The sequence below is a fragment of the Rhinolophus ferrumequinum genome, chromosome 14, assembly GCF_004115265.2.
Source record: "Rhinolophus ferrumequinum isolate MPI-CBG mRhiFer1 chromosome 14, mRhiFer1_v1.p, whole genome shotgun sequence".
Lineage (NCBI taxonomy): Eukaryota > Metazoa > Chordata > Mammalia > Chiroptera > Rhinolophidae > Rhinolophus > Rhinolophus ferrumequinum.
In genome coordinates this window covers 67091961-67117004 of record NC_046297.1, presented here as the reverse complement: position 1 = coordinate 67117004, position 25044 = coordinate 67091961, and the positions used below count along the sequence as shown (strand labels likewise).

The 25044-nt window shown below is 49.5% G+C and overlaps 2 protein-coding genes across 4 annotated transcripts in view; one reads left to right on the top strand and one right to left on the bottom strand.

Moving 5' to 3' along the window:
• Positions 1–25044, bottom strand: part of TG (thyroglobulin) — a 216260-nt gene that overhangs the window by 38320 nt on the left and 152896 nt on the right. The gene's annotated exons all lie outside the window — the stretch shown is intronic.
• The window catches only part of SLA (Src like adaptor), a 57180-nt gene that overhangs the window by 12190 nt on the left and 19946 nt on the right, over positions 1–25044 (top strand). Inside the window, exons 1-2 of one of the 3 annotated variants that reach the window (XM_033126379.1) lie at positions 10839–11071; positions 22560–22657. In XM_033126379.1, coding sequence (XP_032982270.1) covers positions 22597–22657 — 61 coding nt within the window. In that variant the 5' untranslated portion in view covers positions 10839–11071; positions 22560–22596. Of the gene's footprint in view, positions 1–10838; positions 11072–18157; positions 18327–22559; positions 22658–25044 lie in introns of those variants that run through there. The other 2 variants (XM_033126380.1, XM_033126378.1) reach the window with 2 other exon arrangements.

Below are 25044 nucleotides of genomic sequence, written 5' to 3'. Positions count from 1 at the left end.
AAGACAACATCCAGTGTAGAGAAATGGGGTTGTTCTTCATAAATCATGGCTGATGGTAAGAAGCAAAACTTGCAGGAACAACAGGCAGCCTGGTCCCTCTGTGGCACAGGCAACTGAGCACCAGGCAAGGTGTCACACCTGGGCGTTTCCCCCCTGCTGTGGGATACCTTCTGAGCCCTGCAGACCACCCCCTCAACCTCTCTCCACTGCCATCCTTCCACCTTTAAATTATATAACATTTTAAGGGGAGTGGGAGAGCCAGTCACTCATGCACGTTTTCTCACGTGATCCCCACAACCAACCTCTAAGTATGATCTTCCCCACCTGACAGGTGGACCGACTGAGGCCCAGCGTGGGGAGGTCATTTGTTCAAGGTCTTGGGACTGAAAGTAGCAGAACCAGGACTACAGAGTTTGAACTATTTCCCCTGCGTAGAACTCCCTACCGCTGGAAACACGATAACTATGCACGTCACAGACCCTTACTGCCCACCCACGCCTGAGTGGCTGGCGGATGGAGACTCATTCACAAGATCCTTGGAAGGGTGGCCAGGACAGTGAGAGGAAAGCGGGGAGAGTCTGGCTTCTCCCATGGCAGCAGGCTGACCCTGTGGCTCCAGAAGATACGTCGTGATGTCTGCAGCCTGGAAGAGCCATGTGGAGAGACACCAGAATCCACCCTTGGTCACTTTGATAGGCGTTTACAACGACACCACCTTCTGCTTCATATACAGCTTTTGCTTATACTAGCTCATTTAAATACCTACAACCACCCTACGAAGTAGGAAGAACTGATATTATTTTAAAAGAAAATACACTACTTAGTTACAGCACCACCACCACCACCCAACCCCTTATCAGTGGCGGAAACGGTCCATGACCCCCGGTGGATGCCTGAAGCAGCAGATACTACTGAACGCTGTGTGTTTTTTCCTAGACAAGCCTCATGACTCTTTTCACTTCAAGGAAGCACTTTACACCTCCCAACTGCCAGCATCACTACTCTTGTGCTTTGGTGCCATTGTGAAGTAAAATGAGGGTGACTTGAACACAAGCATTGTAATACTAGGACAGGCGATCTGATAACTGAGACGGCTACCAAGTGACTAACAGGCGGGCAGGGCGCGTTTACCGCGTGGAGAGGATTCACACGCCAGGTGGGACAGAGCGGGACAAGCAGGACAGCACGAGATTCCGTCACGCCCCTCAGAGTAGCGCACAACTTACAACCTATGAATTGCTTATTTCTGGATTTTTCCACTTAATATTTTAGACTGTGGTTGATGGTGGATAACTGAAACCGTGGAAAGTGAAACCACAGGTAAGCGGGGGCTGCTAGGATCGCTCTTTTGTACATTCCCCACTTTACTCCAAAAAGAATTTGGAATATACTCAGGAAAGGGCATCAGAGAAGTTTAGCCATCTGTTAGTAAGAGGCTAAGAGAGGCTAAGAACCCAGATTTTCTGACTGCAAGGTGCTATGGTTTTCCCATGACCCCCAAGCTGAGTCCACTGATGGCAGAGGCCATGTGACATGACCCTGTACCCGCCCCGCCACCTCCCCCAGTCCTCTCCGTCCATCGGGTTCTTTGGCTAGTCCAGCTTTATCAATTCCCAGAGTCCCCTATGCATTCAAGGTGAAGGAATGATGGGTGAGTTTTATTAGCTTTTTTTAATATACTTTTCATAATATTCTAACTTTTCTCCAATGAATTTCTACTAATTTTGTTATTAGAAAAAACATTAATTACATTTAAAAGAACAAGTCCATAATAAAATGTAACTGCCTCTTGTCAAGAAGGAAGCAGTCATTCTCACTTATCAGACGAGCCAGTCAGTGGACAAGTGGTACGGCCAAGACCATTTCAGAACACTTGCCAGAGGAAGTGAGAGGTGGGACAGAAGGAAGACCCCCGAAGGAGGAAGGAGGTGGCCCTGACTGACAGGAGTGGTCCCAACAACAAGCCTCACGGTCATCACAGACCTGCCAAAGTAGCAACCCTCTTCACACCCTAGAGAAAGGGCTGGGGCATGTCACCCTAGTTTATGGAAAGGTAAAACAGAGCAACTTTTGCAATTTTCAGAGCAAGAATAGCAGCACAAAAATCCATGGTAGAAAATGCAGGTGCACAAAACAAAGAAAACTAAAATCACACAGAATCCTCCCAATCAAAGTGGATGACTGTTAACACGACTAGCCTCTGGCAAGTGTGTGTGTGTGTGTGTGTGTGTGTGTGTGTGTGTGTGTAGAAAATAAGTGAGATCCCATTGGTTTTGCACCTGTCTTTTTCGCCTCACAGTCCACTGTGAATATCATCCGGTGCCGAGACCTACTACTTTATGTTTATTAGTTTCTAATGCCAGCGTGCAATCAAGTACTTAGGGAGAGAGTCACAGGGGTTAGGAGCCCCTGCTGCCCATGGAATGTGAGACTTGGACGGAAATCCCAGTTCTGATTTATAGCTGTTTGATTTGGACTCTTCCTTCATCCATAAGAAGGAGCCTGACGATATTGAGAGGTTCCCCAAAGGTTGTTATCGTGAAGCAATGAGGTGATTTTCATATAACAGTATGGTGCATTGCAAATTGTAAGTATTCAAGAAATGATAGCTAGTTTCTAATTTTGTGTTTTAGACAACACTGCAATGTACATCTTTATAGCTAAATCTATTCACATATACATGATGATTTTCTTATCCCAAGGCATTACTGGGTCAAAGGTATACTGTTGTTTTATTTTTCTCTTTTCTGAGACATAATAAAAATGGACTGAATAAGCTATTTACATAGCATAGTAAATGGCTTTGCATTAAATAGCGACCCCGTGAAAACCTTTATGAAAGGAAAATATTTTTGCTTTATATATGAACGATGAATATTTAGATAGTATTTTAAGCTATGTCTCTTGGCCTCTACAGTTAATTTTAAAAAAATGATTTTATCGAGATATGACTCACATATCATACAGTTCACTCATTTAAAGCATGCAATTCAGTGGTTTTTAGTTCTATTCACAGAGTCGTGCAATCATCCCCATAATCTAATTTTAGAACATTTTCATCATCCTGCAAAGGAATCATGTACCCGTTAGCAGTCACTCTATTCGCCATCCCCGCAGCCCCAGGCAACCACTAATCTATTTCCTGTCTCTATAGAGTTGCCTGTTCTGAACATTTTATATAAATGGAAACATGCAATATGTGGCCTTTTCTGCCTGGGTCCTTTCCCTTCATCTGTGTTATGGCATGCGTCAGTTCTTCCTTCCTTTTTATTGTTGGAAATACTCCACTGTGTGGATATGCAATATTTTGTTTATCGAGTCAATAGCTGATGGGTATTTGGGCTGCTTCCACTTTTTGGCGATTATAAATAATGCTGCTATGGACATTGGGGTTCAGTTCTTTTGTGTGGATGTATGTTTTTACTTCCTTTGATTGTACACCTAGGAGTGGAGTTGCTGGGTCATATGGTAACTCTATGTTTAACCTTCTGAGAAGCTGCCAAAATGTTTTCTAAAGCGGTGGCCCCATTTTATACTCCCACAGGCAATATACGAACGTTCCAAACTCTCCATATCCTCACCAACACTTATTATCATCTGTTTTTTATTATCACTACAGCCATCTTAGTGGGTATAAAGTGTTATTGTGGTTTTGATTTGCATTTTCCTAATGCCTAAGGATGCTGAGTGTCTTTTCAGGAGCTCATGAGCCATTTGTATATATTTTTTGGAGAAAGATCTATTCAGATCCCTTGTCCATTTTTAAATAGGGCTGTCTTTGTTATTGAGTTGTAAGTGTTTATATATTCTGGATACAAGTCCCTTATCAGATATATGATTTGTAAACATTTTCTCCCTTCTGTGGGTTGTCATTTTAATTTCTCGATGGTATCTTTTGCAGCACAAAAGTTTTGAATTTTGATGAAGTCCATTCTACCTATGTTTTCTTTTCTGCTTGTGCTTTTGGAGTTATAGCTAAGAAACCGGTGTTTATTCCCAAGGGGCAGGACTCCCGCCTTGCATTCTAAATAGACATATTTTTAAAACCATGTTTTACCACGTGCTGCCAAACTGCCCTACAGGAAGCTTGTATCTTGGTGCATTTTTATTTGCAAACTTAAATCGCCCACTGACTGTGTCTACACACAGAGGAAAGAGAAGGAAGGTGCCAGCAGGTAATAGGCGCTTGCTGTGTTCTAAACACTTTATATACTATTCTGAGTTTGTGCTCAGGAAACCTTTGAACCAGGGAATGATGACTTGCCCCGTTTATTAAAGAATGACAGAGGCTCAGAGAGCATACATGACTTTCCCCAGATCACCCACTGTTTAGGAGTGGGGTTCAGGCTGTTTGTCCTCAAAGGCTCTGCACAACCCAGCCTCCATGCTGACACAAATAGGAATGGAGGTGACTCTGCACTCAACCTTCTTTCTCCGGACATTTTGGTAAACATCGCTCTCCACGTGGCCTAGCTACACACTGCCCCTTTAGCTGTGGGCATTCATGGTGGGGAGCCCACCAAGGCGGCACCTCCCAGGCACAGCTTGGAAAATGCACAGAGGAGCTGGGCCTCGGCTCTACCCCTTTAGAACAGAGCTTGCTCTCCTGTCATGTTTTTCCTCCAGGTTCTTGCAGACTTGACAAAATGCCTTTTTCCATCTGTCACAAACATTACATCTAATTGCCTCTGTCACCTTCTGGCTGTCAGAAACCATTTAAATGCTTGGCACATGAAAAGCACCGATTCCCCAGGCAAAGGTATCACCCTTTCAAAGTGACACCTGAGTGATGGCCAAGGTGACAAAGAATTTAAAATGCAGGCTCCTGAGTTGTCCCCTCCATCGTTAAGGAGCAATTCGTACACACACATTGGGTAGGTGTTGCCATTTAAAAATAATTTCATAATTAGAACTTGTAAAAGTGCCCAGGTGTTCGTTTCTAGTCATTTATTCCTGTAGCTTTGTTTCAGAAACCAGCTGGCCCAGAATAAGGGCCGGTATATATGTATGTGTGTATATGGAGGGAGGGAGGGAGAGAGAGAGAGAGAGAGAGTGAGAGAGAGAGAGAGAGAGAGAGAGAGAGAGAGAGAGAGAGAGAGAGAGAGATATTAAGTCTTGGCCTTTGAGGATGACCGCCTGGGCTTGAACTGTGGCGTTGCCACCTTCTTGTTCTTTGACTGAAAAAATTAGTCCCCTCTTCAGCCCCAGTCCCCTCAGTGGTGAAGGGCCCGCCTCACAACTTTGCTGGCAGAGGCGCAGGAAATTTCTGTGTGAGGCGTGAACACAGACCATGGGGCAGAGCAAATGTTCTACTGGCTTCCGTTGTGTCCCCTACCTTGGTTCCCTTCCTTCTTTCCTCCCGCCCTCCCTTCCTTCCTTCCTCCCTCCCATTTTACGTGCTACCTCTGTCCCTCCCTCCCACCCAACCTCCCTTCTTCCCTCCCTTCCTTGTAATAAATATTTGTTGGTTGCTCTGGCCGTGCAAGGTGTTTGTGCCGGGTGTCAATCATTGACAAAACAGGTAGACACCCTGCCTTCATGGAACTTATGGTTTTTGGAAGTCAGACCAACAGAGATGGGAAAGGGGGGCATTAGGGGAGACCCTTGAAGAGAGTCCCTTCGTGGGGCCCGATACACCCGGCACCACCATGCACTGGTTCTTCCTTCTTGTGGGAAGGCTGACCCATCTTTGTTCCTAAGCAGAGTTCACTGGGATCTCTGGGCCCTTCCCCAGAAGACAGACGTGCTTGCACCAAGGGAGGATGAGACGGCAGGGCATGTGTCACTGTCACCCTTATCCTCCCAGGGCTTAGCCTCACAGCTGGCCTGTCGCTAACATTCATTGAATATCATATTCATTCAAACAAATGGATGCCTGAGTCAGACCTAGGAAATAAGAGTTTGTATATTAGTGCATCTAGAGGAAGCTAGTTAGAAGAACCAAGTTGCAAAGGCTGAAATTGGGACCTGTTCAGAGACCAGCCCAACCTCTGGGAAACGCACTGACCTCTTTGTCAACCCTCACAGAACAGAGAAGCAGGCTGGGTGCAGGGGCGTTCAGTTGAGCAACGAGAACAAGAGAACAGTTCCAGTGAATCAACAAGTTTGTGCAACTCTTCCCAGCAGAAACAGATAGTGATTTGAAACACGGCATCTACTTTTCTTCCATCCCCAGAACACCGTCAGCGCCAAGAGGCCTCCCAAAGAAGCACAAAGAGATTCTGATGACACACATTTAAGCCCCACTCCAGCTGGAGACTTCAGCTCATCTAAATGGACCACTTATCCAACTTTGGAGATGGTTCCAGAAATAGGAACTCCCATCTCTAGAGAAACAATAGGGTCTGATGTGTCCCAGTTGATTTTCATGGTTAGTTTATCATCTTCCCCAGAGGGGAAACATCAGCACTGACAATGTATGTGCTTTTGCGCAGCAGGCAGACCCACCACCTTCATTTGTTCATTCAGCAGATGCATAAGCATGATCTCCTCTTTGGGGCAAGGCTCGGTGCTAGGCTCAGTGGTCATGTGTTAGATGAGTCCCTGCCTTTCCAAGGTCATGCTCCACTTTGAAAGGAAAGGGACGCATCCCTACTCAGGGGACCCCCACTACGTGCCTTGCACTATGCCAGCCAGTCTATTCACATTCTCCTATAGACCCTCACGATCTAGGAAGGAAGTGGGATTAGTAACACCTTTGAGGCTCATGGAGAGATCCAGAAAACTTTGCAAGGTCACATAGCTCCCAAATATCTTGAACTCCCCTCTTGCACTTGACTCCAATATGCGTGTGTCCTGTTCCAGTGGGGCAGGGGAAACTCCAGGGGGTATTCTGAAGAGGAAGCAACAAGCTTTGGTTACGGGAGGTCTGGGAGTACAGACGGACAAGGTGGGCTCTGGGTGGGGCCTGCAGGACGGAGGGGCGCCCCACGCAGCCATGGAATGGGCAGAGGCAAAGCACATAGTGAAGAGGAGTGAGGCCCGTCTGACACGTAGAGTGACACAAAAAGTCCCTGTGATGAACGGAGCGTGTTGGCCGTGAGTGGGGACATTGTCATGGGAGGAGGATGGAAACAAACTGTGATGAACTGAATGACAGCTGAAGGGACGAGGTGGTCCTGTGGGGGACAGGAGTCTATGGCAGGTGCTGGCGGAGCCGTGACAGGATCTGCGTCTTACATGGGGACACAGGGCTGGCATGGTGTAGGGGAAGCGCTGGGATATGGGAGACTCACAGGAGGCCAGCGTAGCAGTGGCAGTGTGCTCACCTCCACAGGCGACTGAGCTAGAGCTGTGCGTGTGGGGGGGTCCCTCATCAACTGGGTGGCCTCCAGTGAGTAAGGGAAACCCTGGGAGCCTGGTTCCTTCAGGTGAAGGCTAGACATACGGAGTAGTTGGGAAGAATAAATAGGTCCCGTAAGCAACAGCCAAGTTCCTTTGCTGGCCCTGCAAAGGTCAGGTCCCTTTCCCTTCTTTCTGCTCCCCAAGCATTGCCAGCCCTAAACTTTTGCACTTGCCTCTTGCTTCACCTGATGGCGCTTCCTCTGGATCTTCACACAGGTGTCCCTTCGGGCTCATGTCAAAGCCATCTTCCAAGGGAAGAGTCCCCTTCCTGTCCCAGTCCCTCAGCAGTCTTCTACATCATTACTTGTTTGTTTCTCTAACACAGCAGGTGCTCAACAAGTATTCACTGACTTCATGACTGAGTGGGTGAACCAGTCAGTACTTATCCAGCCGGAGAAGGGGCAAAAACTTGGCCCTCGGAGAACTTCCGGCTCTCACGGGATCTTGAAGGTCACGTGCTTTAACCCACCCTTTGGATACAAGAATCCCATCGACCATTCATGGCACCCAGTGTGATGCCTGGCATTCAGCAATTGCTCTCTGAATTTCCCTCCTGAGTGAACTAACTTACATCTGATTCTCTCCATCGAGAGGGAGCTTGCTAGTTTTTAAGTTTGCCTGCTTCATCTTCTAACCTTCCCAGCATTTCTGTAGGAAAAAAGGACGAATACTTTGAGTAGAACTGGGACTCTGGAAATACTGGACCCAGCTGTAAACTGTGGGGCTTAAACATTGCATCCCTGCTCCTAGATCCTGGAGCCCCCTGGGACCTGCAGCTGGAGGAATGGGCTTCATTTGCATTGGTTAGGAGACCTGCCCAAACCCCAGGTGGGGAATGTAACATCCGCCTCCCAACAATGATAAGTGTGCAAAGATAGCTGTTTACATAGCGGAACATTCCATTTCAATAAGGTGAAGATGGCAGCGTCTTCAGTGAGCAATCCTCAGCCCAGAGGGACATTTTGCTAATCTGCCTGTGGCCTCAGCCTGGGCCCTGACAGCTAACGAACTCACAAGGCCCTCCAGAAATCAGGTGCTTTCTACACAGGTGGACCTGGGTGTCTTTGTAAGCTCTGGCGTGTGGCCTCCTGACACAGGGCTGACTCCACACTTATACCTGAGTTCTTGTGGGATGTCCCTCGCCAAGTGTGGGCTCCAACCTCCACACCATTCCCCTGCTCATGTCACACAGCTCAGCCTTCTGGGCATCACAGATGACAGTTTTAGGAACATTTTCTCGAACTTCTCTGCATCCTGGCAGTTACCCCAAGGCCGAAAAGGGAGATGATGAAACATCAAGGCCAGGGAACATTAGCAGTAGCCTCTGCGGGTCACCCAGTTACCCAATAGAAATGTACATTCTGAGCTTCTCCTTCTGCAGAAGCTTCTCCTGTAGAACTGTGTCCGTCGGGGAACACCCCTCTATGGTCCCTGCCTATCTGCCCTCCGCCTCTGCCGTCAGACTTGGAGCTTTCTTAGGGCCTGCAGTGCCCTTCCCCCAACTCTCCAAACTCTGTGTGAAGCCAGCAGTTCCTTCTGCCTGAGCCTCTGGCGCCCTGGCAGGTCCCAGGCTGGCTCCCTCTCCTCCAGGTCTCAGGAATGGCACTTCCACAGAGAGCCATTTCCTCCCACCACTGATGGCTTGTGGGAGGCAGCACCTCTGGGCCTCACCATCGCATTGACCATTTCATTGCCTTCCAGCCGTCACCATACCTGGTGGCTGCCATATTCAAGTCTTCATACCATGGCTCCCCCAGAGAGAGTAAGTTCAGTCAGGGCAGGGTTTTGTTGGGTTCTGTGCACAGCTGGTTCCAGCGGCAGGAAGCAGCCCAGTGGAGTTTTACTGAATAAAGGACTGAAGGAATTCAGAGTCTAACTCATAGTAGATTCTCAATAAATGTTTTCTGAAAAGTTGCCATTGTCATAAAAGTCATGCCTTCTGACTATGGGTCCAAACCTCCTTTATTCCTCTGTGTGAATATAGGGGGGATAACAGCACGTCTGCATATTTCTGCCAGTCTGCTCTTCCCCACCAAGACAAACTGCCCACTTGGTCTTTTGTAATATTTCCTCTGTTCCTTCCCAGGGTGTCCTGCGCAAGGCGGGTATTTTCACAAGTTGTCTAAGGAAGCATCTATCTAGTACAGAGTGCCTTCTAAATTTAGAAGCAGCCCTGATGTTTTTCATTCGTCTTCAACAACTATAGTGAGTGAGGTTTCTAAATGACTGGCCCTGGGTGGCCGAGTCAGCCCTGCTGTTTTGGCACTGTGTATCTCCGCCCCAGGCTGTGCTCCAACACCAGCTGTGTGATTCTGGGCAAGTCACTGGGCACTCTGCTCTGTCATCTCTGTGAGGTGGGGTCGGCCAGGGTTCCCAGAAACAGCCCCAGCGTGGTCACCCGGCATCCCCAGCTCAGGCAAACCCTCCCCAGGCAGTATTGCCTGGAGTCGACATTCCGACAGCTTCTACCTCCGTCACCAACAAGCTTGAGGCCCCAGGTGCCTGGGCTTTCTTGCTTGATCCACACGCTATGAATAGGGAACTACTTTTTTTTTCTTCTTAATTTTCAAACCCATCACAGAGTTGAACTACAGTGCACATATGCACTTCACCTAAATTCACCAAGTATCAACCTTTTGCTGCGTTTGCTCTTTATCTCTCTCATTTTCTCTCTTTCTCTTTATTTATGTTTATTTATATTTTACATGTTTTTGTTTTAGTGAACCATTTACGGGTTGTAGACATCACGACACCTGACCTGCAAATACATCAGCATGGATCTCGTAAGAACTGGCACTTCTCCCACATAATGATGTCATTGTCATACCCAAGATAATTAACATCGCCACACCGGCATCTCATATGCAGTTTATATATTTGAATGCCACTCCCCCATCCCAATAATGTTCTTCCTAGTCCTTTTCCTGGATCCAGGATCCAGTCAGGCACCAGGCATTGCGTTCAGTTGCTGTATTTTCTTAGTCAACTTTAATCTGCAACCTATTTTTCATAACCTCTCTAGTTTCTTATAGTTGTAGCAAAACTGAGGGGCAGTGCGACCCCAGGAAGGCTGGTCGGCAGCTGCTTTCTGTAGAGGGGCTTTGATGCCCACTATTTTAAGCGTCTGCCCATTAAAACCTAGCCTACAGCTGAGCTGGGGCCAGAAGCTCTGCAGCAACAGGAGGTTTATTCAGCAGCAACAGGAGGAAGCAGTCTTAAATGGGAAACTAAGAAAAGTGGTACTTGCAGCAGCTCTGAGCCACAGCCTCCTTGGACCCAGTGAGCTCCAGGGACCGTGAGAGCAGTCTCTCCTGCCTCTTAGTTAGAGGAAAAGGTCCAGCCTCTGAAAGCCTGAGCGTGGCCTGGACATTTAGAGTCAAGCTGCCCATATTCCCAAGGCCACTGCAAAAAAAAAAAAAAAAAAAAGACTTTAATAACGCCACTGTCTCCCCGGTCCTGACAGAGGGAAGCCTGCTCAGAGTGGTTACTAAAAACAGGAACCAGCCCCTATGCAAGGTCCGCGCCTCCCTCGTTGCTAGCAGAGGAAGTGTGTGGCTGATTTAGCAACTGCTGTTCTTCTTGATAGCATGGGTTTGACTACACCAGCCGGAGGCCGGGCCGCCCGCTCACTCTGCAGGAGCGCAGCAGCTGATGGAGAGGCAGTGATGGTGTTCTTGGCGGACCCTCCTCAGCTATTCCCAAGGGAGACCAGGTCCAGCCTTTGAAGGTATCTTGGGGGCCACGGCAGGGGCTGGGCAGGGAGAGACATCAGCAGCTCTCAGACACACAGCTGGCAGGGGGTGACTTTCTGGACACAGAGACTTTCTGTCTATGAAAACAGGCCGGGAGAAGCCCAGCACCCAACACAGTGCCCAGCACGCGGCACCCGCTTAGTGAATGTTCGGTGCGTAATTATATGGCAAGAAGGGCTGGAGAGCTGGGGCTGGCGCATTCCTGCCAGAGGACACTTTGCAGCCACAGAACAGCGTGGCACATTGCAGGCTTCTTACTGAGGGCAACTGCTGCTTGCTCTCAGACTTCCTAGCAGTGTGACCTTGGGCGAGTCATTGAAACCTCTCTAGACTTCATTTTCTCCTCCGTAAAGTACTGGGTCTACTGGGACCCAGTTCTCACAGGTATGGGGCAGACTGTATGCTTGAACATATGCAAAGTGCCCGGACTAGTTTCAGACACGTAGGAGGTGCTCAGTTCATGGTATCAGCATGGAGTCGTGCCATCTAAAGGTGCATGGAGCCCAGGGAGGCTGACCCATCACAGCAGTGCATCTAGAGTTTGGCTGTGGGGGTCTTCTTTGGGAAAACGCCGATCATATAAGTAATCAAAATCAAAGTCGGTGGTGTGTGTATAGGGCCAGGGGTAGGATTAGTAGAGATTTCGGAGAACTAGAATTCTACAGGGGATGAGGCATACGCCATATTCTTCTTGTTCCTAGGTGTCCAGAGAGCCTGGTGTCAGGGAACTGACTGGAGCCTTTGGCATCAAAATGTCCTGAACTGGGGCTGTGCATCCGGGTGGGAAGGGATGGGGTCGGCCGTGCCAAGTGCCAGGGGAGGGGTGTTGTATGAAAAGGCATTTCCCTGTAATCCTCAGAACAATTCTGCAAGGTTACAATTAGTATTTGCTTTCGACAAATGAGAAAATGAGGCTCAGAGAGGTTAAGGGATTCCTCTAAATCACACAGCAGTGAGTAGCCCTAAGGGCTGAGGAGCAGGTGGGGAGAGTCTCAGGGAGCGCAAGTGTGTGAAGGACAAAAGTGTGTATTTAAAGCAGTACTCTTCATTTTAGGAGAAATACACCGCATGTCCTGCAAATTGCCATTCTGTGGTTTGCTATGAGATGTTGAGCCTCCGATCTCTAATCTGGGCTGTGGTGCTTTGAATATGGGGGAGGTAAGCCCAGATCAAAGTTCGGGCAAAATCTTTTGCAACTGATGTTCTCCGCTTAGGAGGACGCTATTCAAGAGTGCTTAATATGCTCTGAAAAGTAGACTAATAACAAAAGCACTGAAAACCTAGGAAATAGACAGACTGAAATCTGTTTAGATTCCTGCATCTTAAACAGATCTAGAATCAGGGCAGCAAGACAGCTCCGTGTGACTTAATCAGTGACACCTGAGTGGACATTCTGGGTCGGCCGCCAGAGAGCTGTGTGTCTCTGGGCAAGTCACTTTGCCTCTCTGAGTGTTAGTTTCCTCCTCTTAAAAAAGACCAGCTTCCTGGTGTGTTTGTAAGAAAGTTACATGGTAAACAATATGTAAGAGATGCTAAATACTAAATAGCTGCCGTGAACTCACCCCCTAACCCAGACAATTAAAGTACTTCAACTGACTGGAGTACTTCGAGGTGTGGGCAGCAACTTATTCCTCCATCTGATATAGTAAATGAAGCAGACACGGAAGGTTTGCATCGCAGCAAACTGAATCATTTTCCTAACACAGAAAAAAAAAAAAATGTTCCTTCTCTGAGTTTCGAGAGCTGGTAACATTTTTTCAAGGGGAGCGTGTGTCTTAAAGACGTAGACATTATTCATTCCGGTAAACCCCAGTCAGCTTCCTGCATTCATAGATGCTGCTGGTTTTTAATTATTCATTGCACATTCTGCACGTATTTATGTACCCCAGCTCTGAGAGAGGCTGGAGCTTAAAATTCTCATTAAGGATTTCCAGCATGTCAGGCTATCCCATGTGACTCTTGTCAGTAACGTAAGGGTCCTGTTAGTATTTTTGTCCATCCATCCATCCATCCATCCATCCATCCATCCATCCACCCCTTCCCTTAATAAATATGCATTGAGGCCACAGCATGTGACAGATTTCCTCCCTTTCTCTCCTCCCCAAGAGTTCCAAAGGAAATAAGCACATTGGGTTCAAACCGCTTCCTCCCATCTGAGAACCACTAGGGCAGGGGGCTCATTTCATTAGGATAACTCGATAACTCGAGCTACAGATAGAAACGGTGGCGCCTCAAAGGCTCAGTGGTTCCCTTTTGTTGTCAAACAGCTTTGCCAAGTCACACTTCCCTCCTGAGCACCCTGCAGGCAGCTGGGGCTGGGGTGGGAGAAGCTGGGGAGACTCCAAGAGCTTCAGGAGAAAGTGGGACTTGTCCTCATTATGGTCATTAGGGGAAATGACTGCCCTGAGAGGGTCAGGCTGGACCTGAAAGTGCAACACGGCCAGGCACTCCACACATAATTCTCTCAGCCGCTCAGCCAAATTCAGTGAGCACTTACTATGTGCCAGGCGCCTGCTAGGTCGTGACTTTTCATGGAGGAATACAATAGCATGGACTGTGTTCTCAGGACGTCTACAACCTGGGGTTTGTAAACACCTAAAGGAACAAGTACATGGTGCTCATGCTGTGTGCCACAGAGGGAGCAAACAGATCCAGAACAGAGAGCAGCAGGGAACCCGTTCAGTCAGTCAAGTCTGTGAAATTGAATTCTCACATTAACCCCGGGAGGTAGCCAGGCTCCTTCCCAATTTACAGACGTGCCATTGCCCCCTCCCCTTCCCACCCCACACCCTCCAAGTCACGCGGACGGTCAGCTTAAAACTGACACCTCTGAATATAAAGCCAATCACCCAGGAACCAATTTCCCATTCACTACTCTATCAAGACACCGACTGGGCCATCCACTGAACATCTGTTACGTACGTGACCCTCCAGCACACAGAAAGGTAGCGCCATGAGCTTGACATAATAAAGGACAGAGTCAGCTTTTGTGCAATCCTCTCTCCAATTCCCAGGCCTGAGAGCGCAATCATGAACAGCCGGCCGCGATCTGGAGCCAGAGGCCTGCATTCAAATCCTGCCTCCGCCTCCGACCAGCTGGGTGACCCCAGACAAGTTATGTAAATGTTCAGGCCTTGGTTTCCTGTTATTCAAAATGCATAATGATAGCCAGCAATGCAGCTCTCCTAGGCATATTGATTCTGCAGTTTTCCTCTACTGCTTTTTATTTCCTTACGGAACATCCACCACCTTCTAGCCAGGGGTAAAACTGGACCTAACCTGTCTTCGTAAGCAGAGAGTCACTCAGCAAGCGATCACACAAATGCTTGTTAAAATCACGGTCGACTTCAGCGCAATACATACAGGCCTTCTGAGGAGGGGAGGAGTGGACGGTGGGCTGAATACAGAGTAGCCCAGCTGTCCTCGCGCCTGGCATCTGTGTGTTGTGACAAGTGACTCACCGGGAGGAGTGAGGTCCCTTCCCCAGCAGGAGGGTCAGTGCACGCAAATGCTGTTATTCAGCAAAACAGCGATTTCCCTCTCGCTCTATAAGCTTATGAGCTGCACTAGGATTCATGCAGGTGAAGAGAAAGCAAAAGTCAGTCTTGCTGGGAAATGGGATGGAATAAAGGAATCACTACCTTGTCAATCCCTGGGCCCAGGTGCCCAGACAGCCTTAGCGTCTCCATCCATGCTCCATCCACCTCCTTCTAAGTAAACCTGCATTGCCAAGGATCCAGGTTTCAAATGAAAAGAAAAAGCCAGCTTCGAATTGACTGTTTTCTCATTCTGTGTAATGGTGTTTCTGTGTAGTCTAATATCAAAACAGGTGTCTTTACGACGGTGTTGTCATTGTCAGTGTTGCGAAAATATTCAGTCGGCTATAGATGAAATAGGTAGGTGTCCAGGCCCTGGCCTGGGGCCCAACCCCATTTCATAGCATGGGGTTTGTTGTTTGGGGTACAACAAACTTAGACAGGTTGGCACCATATCCCACCAGCCCTCTGTGTTTTCTTTTTCTTTTTTTGCGGCGGGGTTTTTTTTTTCTTTTTTGGGGGGCAGGGGGCTCTGTGTATGAAAAGTTGATCTAGGAAAGAAAGAAATGGGGGGATTTTTACTTCTGATTTCAACGAGATAGTAAAGCAAGACGATGCTTCACAGAGACTCCCGCCAGGTCGGGGGCACATTTACTGTCAGCACAGAGATGAGCCACAAGCCAGGAGCCAGGGGAGGGAGGGGAGCCCCCACTGTGCTCATCCTGTGGCACCTGCTCTCTAATCCTCACTTGGGAAAACCCTGCGAGGACGATAGGACTCTGTCCATTTTTAAAATAAAAACAAACAAAAAAACAATGCAAAGTTTAGTAACTTAGTAAGGGGTGAAACTGAAAGGTACTCCAGCACCAACGGGCCCCACATTTGGCTTCTTCCTATGATATCCTGAAAGGACCACAAACTGTTTTATAGGACGCTTCCATCAAAGCCGGGTCTCCTTGTTAGCCTGAGAGTACATGAGACTCCTTCTGGGGAGCCACAGGCAGAAGGCGTCAGAACACAGGCTGGCAGACACATGGCTCAGGACCCACAGCCACACTGACAAATGGGCAATGGCTCTCTAGGCATGGACAAACCTACAGAGCGCTTGTCCACACTTACTGAGTGACCTTGAGCAGGTTGCTTGCCCTCTCTGAGCCTTTCCTGTGTAATACGAGGGCACTGAATTGCTATTTTTCCGTTGGTGATTTATAATATCGAGCATTGTATCAGGCAACATAGAGAGGCAAGAGGGTTGCCCCCCGCCACACACACACCCCAATCAGCGCCTTGTTTTTCTCTATTTTATATATTGAGTTTCTGGGGAAACTTTCTTAAAACAGGTTTCAAACCAGCAGGAGGTTTGAAATACCCTGGATGAGAGGATCCCCAAGTCTCCCCCACATGGCCTTTAGAGTGTCTGACTTTGAGTCAGGCCGGAGGAGGACATAGGAGAGGCGCTGCGCCCTTCGGAGCTGGCTGCCTGCACTCCATCCATCCTGCCCTGGCCGTGCCTTGGGGGCCATGGCTGTACCGTAGGGAAAGGAGAACAAGGTGGGGCTGGGGGGTGGGGGCAGGCCTGTGGCTGCACCTGCCCCAAGAGGAGAGCAGGGAACAATGTGGGTCACAGGGTAGGTGCACCTGTCGTGCGAGGTCAGGATGTGGTGGGGTGCCCCCGGAAATGCTGCGAGATCCTTGGCATGGAAACCAACCGATGCTAAGCCCCTGTGCCAGCTCTTCTTTTCCCCCGTGTGCAGTGGCAGACCACAGGCAGCACTGGGCAAGCCCCAAGTCACCGGGGTGGAGACCGGGTACCAGTCACCGCACAGGAATAGGTGAGTCCAAAGGGCCATCGCCGTTGTCTGGCCCAACCTTTCCCACATGTCTGAGGACCCCGAGGCCCAAGGAGGGGAACTTGCACTGCAAGTTAGCTGGCCATCCAACCCCCAAGGAATCCGGCTTTGGTAAAATTTTTGTCAGCCTATCTGACTAATCTTTTCTCTGCTTTGGATATAATTTGTCATTTAATCCTCAGAACAACCCCGCCGGGCATGTATTTGTATCTCAGATTTATGGATTTGAAAATGGAGGCTCAGAGAAGTGTAGTAACTTGCCACAGGACACACAGCCAGTAAATAGGTCGGGAGCTGGAATCTGAACCCAGGCTTTCCCGGTTTGAAAACCCCCTTTCAAAGCTCCAGTATTCGTTCCAAGTTCTGCTTCCAATTATAGAAGCAATTCGTGCACATGGGAGAAAATCTGGAGATTTTAGAAAGGTTTGTAAAGAAGAAATCGATAAATTCACCTATAAACTCACTACCCAGAGAGAGAGCCCTTGCAGGCATCTTGGAAATAATTTCCTTTAATATTTTCCGACCTCTGTGCATATACATGTTAAAGTTTTATAAAATTGGGATGGTATAAGCACAGCTGCTTTTTCTTTTTCCCCCCTCATAGCAGTCACAGTTCTTTAAAATCATGCTATGAAAGTCTGGGAAGCATCCCATATGATTCGTTCCTGCCCTTCTGACCACGCCAGGCCATCTAAGAGTGACCATGACAGCCAAAACCTAGCAGGCCTTAACTGGCCTCTCTCTCTGGTCCCCTCTGCTCCCCGCAGCCAGCTCCCTGGACCTGGGCCTCCAAGCATTGCCACCTGACACCCAAGAGACCCTTGGGACCTCTGTGTCCCTGGTACTACAGTTGTACCCAAAAGTTTACAGTCCTTGAAGTTTGCTCGGATGACTTTTAAAAGTCACTTTTCTGCTGCATTCTTAGACTAGACCAGAGGGCAGGAAAGCAGGACAGCAATTCGGGGAGGCTGGGAACACAGGTTTTGGAGTCCGGCAGACCTGGTTTGAACCCATCCCAGCCTTGGCTCTTTCTAGTCCGATAACTTCGGACAAGTCACTTAATTGAACTCATCTATAAAGGGAAGTTGTGAGCAACCCAGGGGACGGCCACTGTGAAATACTTAGCCCAGGGCCTGGCACAGAGGAAGAGTGGATCAGCCACGATGGGCGTGGTGACTCTGGTAACGACTGCTGCTGCTGGGGTTCTGGTATGGTGGCCAGTGAGGTCGTCTGTTTGCGGCATCTCATTCACACACATTAGAAGCAGGTCATGTGAAGGGGCTTAGAGCTGTCACACTTTGTAGAAGAAATTCTAAGACCACGGGGAAGATTCCGTCCCTAAGGAAGTTTTCACATTCCCACCGTTGCCAAGGGTTTCTACCTGTTCCTGGTTTTACTGAGGAGTCCAGACCTGTCTTCCCTTGGTTGGAGTTCCCCAAGCTCTTTCCCCCTTTGCATACTATGAAGGGGTTCAGGGTACCTTCCATTCCAACAGTGAGGCCTGGCCTTTAGATGCACAGAGAGCACACAGACCTATCCCAGGAGGCTGCGCGGGAATGGAAGGTTCTGAGAAGCCTGACCCCTATGTTTACAAGACCAGGCAGAGCGCGTGATGAAAGGATCCCTGATCTGGTCAAACAGAAACCTAGCTGGAGAAGGCACATCCCACATTCCTGACGGCAGCTCCCTGCAGGCGTGTGACCTTTCCATGACATGTGCCTCCTCAAATGGTGGCCAGTCATTCACTGACCAGAGCTCCTTGGTGATCTTTCTTCCTCGCTGTGGAGAGAGAGCAGCGCGGGTTCTCCACCGGGGGAAGGACGTGGGTTCTGAAGTCAGGAGAGGTAGGTGTGCCCCCCCTGCACCCCTGCTCTGTGCGTTTCCAGGTAGGGGAGTGTGAGCCAGGGAGCTAACCGGTCAGCCTCCACCCTGAGAAGGTGGAAGCGGAAGCTCTGCCTCCGGGGTGCTAGAAGATGACACGGAATGGTGTCTGCTAATCGCTCACCAGAAGGTGGGCCCAGAGCACCCACAGACTGCCATCCCCCCATCCTGAAGAACACAGAGACAAGGTCTGCATTCTGTCTGACGGGACTTCACACGAAAACGATGATGGCTCTTTTCTCTTATTAATAATTTTCAAAATGTCACTGAGTCTTGATTGCAAGAATTAAAAGGAGCTAAGTGGCTCTCTCTTCGGAGATCATCTTTTCGACTCATCTCATTTTTCAGGAGAGTAAACTGAGGCCCAAGGTTACACAAAAAAGGCAGCATTGGTCCAAAGACTGGGGGGAAAACGAGAGGCCGGTACCAGTCCGGATCCTTTGACGCCACAAAGAAAAGGGAGAAACAAATCAAGACTTTTTAGCGCCAAAGTTAATTAACTCGTTTCTCTTTTGCCCTCTCCTTATTGTTCCTAGAAGCAATTAATGTCTCATCCCACCTCCAGCCGCTGTATAAAACTGTCACAGATTAAATCAAATTGTTCAGCCATTGCACTAGGGAGATTCCAGCTCTCGTTCTCTGGGGCATTTTACACTCTTCTCGAATAAAAGCCTCTTTCGGAGAAGTTAACTCCTTCCTGGAGCCCACAGTGAGCAGACCACTAAGGGGCTGTGGAGACCTGATGGGGTTTTCTGAGCAGCGCGGGTGCGGCGGGCTTGGAACCAGCCCTGCCCCTGCTCTGAGCACCTGCTCGCCGACCTGCCAGACAGAGACAGGGAGAGCGCGTGTGTCAGAGCAGGAGAACCCAGGCTGCCAGGACCTCATCGCGCCACTCTGGGTATGTTTCTTTTCTTGGACGGTGCTCAGTTTTCCCACCTGAAAAATGCAACTTATAAGACTGTTTTTTTGTTTTTTTTTCTTCCCTGTACCGGATTCCATGAATGTCCCCATCATAGCGTATGGATGCTTGAGAAGATTACAAAGTTGTGGGGAAGAGAGGTGAAGTGAGAATTCACTCTGACAGATAACAAAGTCTTTTCCTGAGGAATTTTCTGGAGTTGTGATGAAAAGGAAGGGAAGAGATGGACATGACAGCCAGAGGCTGTGGCTTGGAAGTGACTCAGAGGAGGGGACAGAATGCGGGGGAAGCTAAGACAGGCTGGAGGGAAGGGGCTCCTGGGCTGTCGGGGGGGGGATGACACCCCCAGTGGGAGCTCTGGGGGCGGGCTAAAGGCACAGTCCCTGGTGCTTAGTTGGTGCTTGGCACCGAGTCTCAGGCCTCAGGAAACAGAACGGCATTGTTAGGAGAGCAGGGTGACCGTGCAGGGCAGTGCGGTGAGGGGACACGAGAAAGGGAGAGGCAGGAGGCCAGCGCGTGGTTCAGTGATCTCCGCATGGGGACCTGCCGGGGCCTCCGCTCAGCCAGTCCTGAGCTTCCTCCAGAAGCCCAAAGGCCTTGGTGGTGACAGACGTGGGGCTGAGGGCCTGGGCTGCCCTGGGGACTCCAGGAAGCCCTGGGAGCAGGACAGAGGTGGCAGTGGGGGGCTTCCAGGGATTCCTGTGCACACATGGCCGGCTGCCACCTCCTTCCCTGGATGTATCTAAGGGGGGCAAGGGGGGTGCACATTCCCTGTCAGGTGGGTGGAATCACGTGTGCCTGCCTTTCTCCAGGCCCAGCACTGGAGACCCTCGGCAAGTGTCTGCTGAAATGCAGGCAATGAGACTTCTGGTCATTCTGCCAAGCATGCTTTTTCGAGCACTTTTTTAGGAGCATTTTCTCTTCACTGCATACACCAGGCTAGGGCCCCGAGACAAAGAACACTGGTCCCTGCCCCTGGGGCCAGGCGAGGCTGTTAAAACCTGCCCGGCCTGCAGGAAGGGTCCTGCCAGGGTCAGAGGTGTCCCCTTCACTGTATTTGGGGTAGGGTAGGCAAGACGGAGAAAGAAGGGCCTGGGCCTCGAGTTTGGAGGGAGTCATCCTTAGAGCATCCTCCCCTGCGCCCCAACACACACACACACCCTGTTGTTTCCTGGCAAGAAGACCAACAGGATCGGAATAAGATGGGATTCTTAACTTTGAATGTGAGGCCCGTTCCAGCCACACTTTCTACAGTGCATTAGGATGTTAGTTTTTTCAAGTCTTGTAATTGTCTTGGGAGCAGCACAATGATATTACATTCTATTAGTTTGGGTTACTAGTGATACATGGTTCGTGCAAATATTTAAAATATATTAACTTTCAGAAACCACTCATTTTGGTTTTCCTTGTTTCCTAGTATAGAAGATATCCCCTCCCCTCGTGTCTCCCCCAAATTAGGACGTGGTACAGACCTCCCTCCACCTTTGGAAGGCCTTGCTCTGAGAGCATAGAGTGTTCCAGAATTTGAAGGTACAGAGAACAGAGGAAGGATTTAAGGCTAGAGTAGGGTTGGATGGCTGGCTTTTGGACCCTTTCACACCCCTAAGGCCTTGATCCTAAACTGCAGACAAAGAACAGCGTGGAGCAGGCGTGTCCACTGGGGTGCACAAGGCTGGGGGCCCTGCCCCATCAGTTCTCCTCTTTGTCCCCAGAGACAGTAAAAAGCTCCACGGCACGGCCTTCTCTGGGCTTCGGGCAGCCTGCGAGAACACTTTAATTCTGTAATTATCTAAGTCCCTTTCTAAAACGCTTGCACAAGGGCTCAGAATTTGAATGTTTATCGTTATAAACAATCAGAAAAGACCGTGTAAATGGCAATAACTAACGTGGGTTTTCTGCTGGGCCATGTTCTTAAGTGCTTCACGTGCTTTAACTGTTAATTTTACAGCCACAACCCCATGTTGTTTTTTTTATTATTCCCCAAAACATGCAGGAGAAGGTCAATAACTTGCCCAAGGTCACCTAGCTTATACGTGCAGAGCCAGAATCTGGACCACCAAGGAACGAACCGGAGATTTAGCATCTGCAGTTCAAATCCCAGCTCTCTAGTCCCATGCTGTGTGACCTTAGACGAGTCCCCCACCCTCTCTGAGACTCAGTTTCCTTTACTGCAAAATGAGGTTAGGATGCAGGGACTTTACAATAATCACAAGTGTGCCATGAAATCTATACAGTGGACTATTACTCAGCCATAAAAAGGAAGGAGCTCTTGCCGTTTGTGACAACAAGGATGGCCCTGAGAACATTATGCTAAATTAAATAAGTTAGCCTGAGAAAGACAAATACCATATGGTCCCACTCACATGTGGGTTCTAAAGAACAAAATAAAGGAACAAACCAGAACAGACTCCTAAAGGCAGAGAACAAACTGATGTTTGCCAGATGGGAGGGGGGTTGCGAAGGTGGATGCGAAAGGTGAAGGGATTCAGAAGTACAAACTGGCGGTTACGAAATAGTCACGGGGACGTGAAGTGCAGCGCACGGAATAGAGTCAGTAGTACCGAAATAACTACATGTACGTATGGCGTCAGATGGGCACTGGACTTATCAGGGGGACCACTTCGTAAGGTATATAAATGTCTAACCACTACGCTGTACGCCTGAAACTAATATAATAGTGTCTGTCAACTGTAACTGAAAAATAGATTTTTACGAAACGCGCCCGCAGATGTAAAAGCTTAGGAGCAGCATTTGGGGAGGCAGCAAATACGTAGCTTTGTCGTGGCGTTTCCCTCTCACCGTTTGTTGGAGATGCTGAGAAACTCAAATGGAAGAGAGGAAGTTGAAACAGACAGCCCCTTGGGTGGTAAAGCAGCCCCCAAGTGCAGTGCCCTGAACCCAGGTGCCTGGGAGTCCAGGGTCAGGGCTCAGGGGGTGGAGAGACCCTTCTGGCCACGTGACACCCTGAACCTCTCACACAAACACTGCAGGGTGTCTTTCTGCCGCCCGGGGTGCAAGGAATGGAAACTTTCACCACCAACAGCATTTGCTAGCAACTTCCCTCTCTGTGGTTTTTCTCTGTCATTCCCTTGATAAAAGAACTCACACTGTGCAAATGTAACCAACATTCACGAATCTCATCGTCACCTAAAAACACCTGCCTTTCAAGAAGCGAGCTGCCTGAAAAATGGTGCACAATGTACTCTAAACTGGGTCATTCTCCACCCGGAGGGCTGGGCGCGTGGCTGACTCTCTGTGTGTACCCCCTGTGCCACAGGCTTCGAGCGTCTTCGACAGCCCAGGGAGCGAGAGAAATGGGAAACAGCGTGCGATCCACCCCGGTGCCTCCCGAGAGACCTCTGCCCTGCCAAGATGGTAAGTTTGGCTTCTTTGGTGCGACGTTTAACTCTATCCCACGAGAGTCAGGGACGAAGTAGGGGCGATGGGGGATGCGGGTCATAGTCCCAACAGGGTGACGGGTCCACAGGGGCCCTTATGCTTACCCCCCTTGCTTTGCTTGTGGTTAACGGTTTCTTAATTAAATGCTGAAAATGATTGAGCAGTGGCACCCCGGAAGGATGCTGATTTGGTGGCATTTTGTGATGGACCTTCGAGAAGGCTGGTTTAATCCCTTTATTTTATAGGTGGGGGGAAACTGAGGTCCACAAAGAGAATCTAATATGTCTCGTTAGCTATTTGTAGAGTCATATGTCCAACCCAGGCCAGGCTCTTGCTTACCAGACCCTGCCAGCTCCGGCTGTGATTTTATCATGGGTATAATAATATTGGGGTATATAAGATGCATTACCAAAGCTCTGCTAGGGCTTTTTGGGTGTAAGTTTATAAAGTTAGATGCTAGCTCTAAGAAATCCTCCTGAAAATGAAGGAACGCTTGGGTTCCATTGGTAGGATCACAGGGGCCAGTCATTCTAGGGGAGGGCACAACATCACAGGTTAATCAGTGATGACAAAAGTCAGCTTTTCCCAGAGATATCAGGTTGAGCCAGACGCCCAAAGCTACAGGCTTTTGGGGGCTGGCCAGAGAGCTGGGAGAGGACAGCAGCCGGCAGGAAGCAAAGCCAGACCGTAAAAACCATTGCTCTCGGATTCAAGGGTGCCGGGTGCGTCTAACACTCTGGCCTTTATTTCCTAGTCAGGGTGCTGGGGAGCAGGCTGTGTGGGTCCTACAGGGAGTTGGGAAGGGGTGGCCAGGGGTGTCCTCAGGGTGAGTCAAGGGGGAGCCTCCCATCGGACTCCACAGCACTCGGGGCCTGGCCGCCCGCTCCTGACAGGTGAGCACACCTCACTCCCTGTCCTCCCTTGCATCACCACACTGGGCAAAGTTCACATGTCCGACGTCCCCCACAATGCCCGCCGAGCCGCAGCTCAACACGTGAGTGGACAGCCAGGCTCCTGCCCAGCCTCTGTCTACTGCTCCTTCCACGACTGCTGGAGCCCCTTGAAAAGGCAGCCTTCTCACTTCTTCCAAAACGGAGACCCCCAGGTTACACAGGGTCCCATGGCCCTTCAGACGCCCTCGAGGGAGCATGCAGAGTCCCTGCCGCTCTGCCCCCGCTCAAGTCAGATGCAGGGCGAGTCCAGTGGCTCTCCTTCCTAGGCCAGTCACTATGGTCCCCAAACCTAAAAGGGGAAAAAGAGAAAGGTGCCCGGGACAAAGGAGCCGGGACCTTGGGATAAGGTGGGACAGAGTGCATGCCCAGGGGGCCCTGAGAAGCGCGGGGCCCCTGGCTTCCCATGCAAAGCTCAGAGCTGTGTGCAGCGGCTTCAGCGCCTGCTGCCGCTGGGGCCCCTTCGCCCACCTTCTCCAAACCGGCACACATCGTAGCTTCCTCCCCGAGTCATGGCCACTTCTAGAAAACTGACACTGTAAGATCGAGGGCCCTGGCCAGCTCAGGAGGCCCCCGCCCACCGAATCCATCTTGTATTGTCACCGCTCACACTGGGGCAGAGCGGGTAGCATGCTTGAGCAAACCCCATGAAAACATGGGCCTCCAAGGACTTGCTCATTTGCCTTTATTTTTTTAATGCAAATCGTCATGAAATAAGTTTCTCTTTTTCCACTGTGTGGGTGGGGGGTCACCTCGAAAAAGGAGGTAGAGGGGTCTCCCCACCCTCCACCCCCTGGTTAGAGAATTCCCCAGGTCGTACCCAGTTTGTGATCCAGGCAACCACATCAAGCACTGGCGGGTGGCTTTTCCATCCCCCACCCCTGAAAAGTTTCCCTTGCGATCGGTCCCAACGATTTCCTCTTTTCTCTGACACCTACTAGAATAAGGGAGAAGGCCGTGCAGCAGGTGCATTAAATAGTCTTTACCCAAATGAAGCATGGCGCTCGGGTTTTCATGGAACAAGCATCTATCGGCGAACGCTGCTGCCTGCTCTTTTGGTTCCTCTCAGATGCCTGGAGGTGCAGCAGGAGACTGATGGCTTCAGGCCATCATGAGATCAGAACGGTGGAGACTTAAGTCCCAAAGGCCAGTGGGTCTGCATGGTGATCAGCAGGAGGCCAACTGTGGACTTCTACACAAACAAGTTTTCTGAGCTTTCAGGAGCTCGTTCTTCCCCCCAACCAGGACTGTGAATGCCTCTGACTGTGACTTTGGCCATCTGTTTTCTCCTAAACTAAGCTTGTCAGAACATTCCTGATTTGGCTGGTCCCCACAGACTAGTACCACAAAACCCACAGAGGTAGCAGAACTTAAGGGAATAGGGCAGATCTCAGGCTAATGACCTTGTTGGGC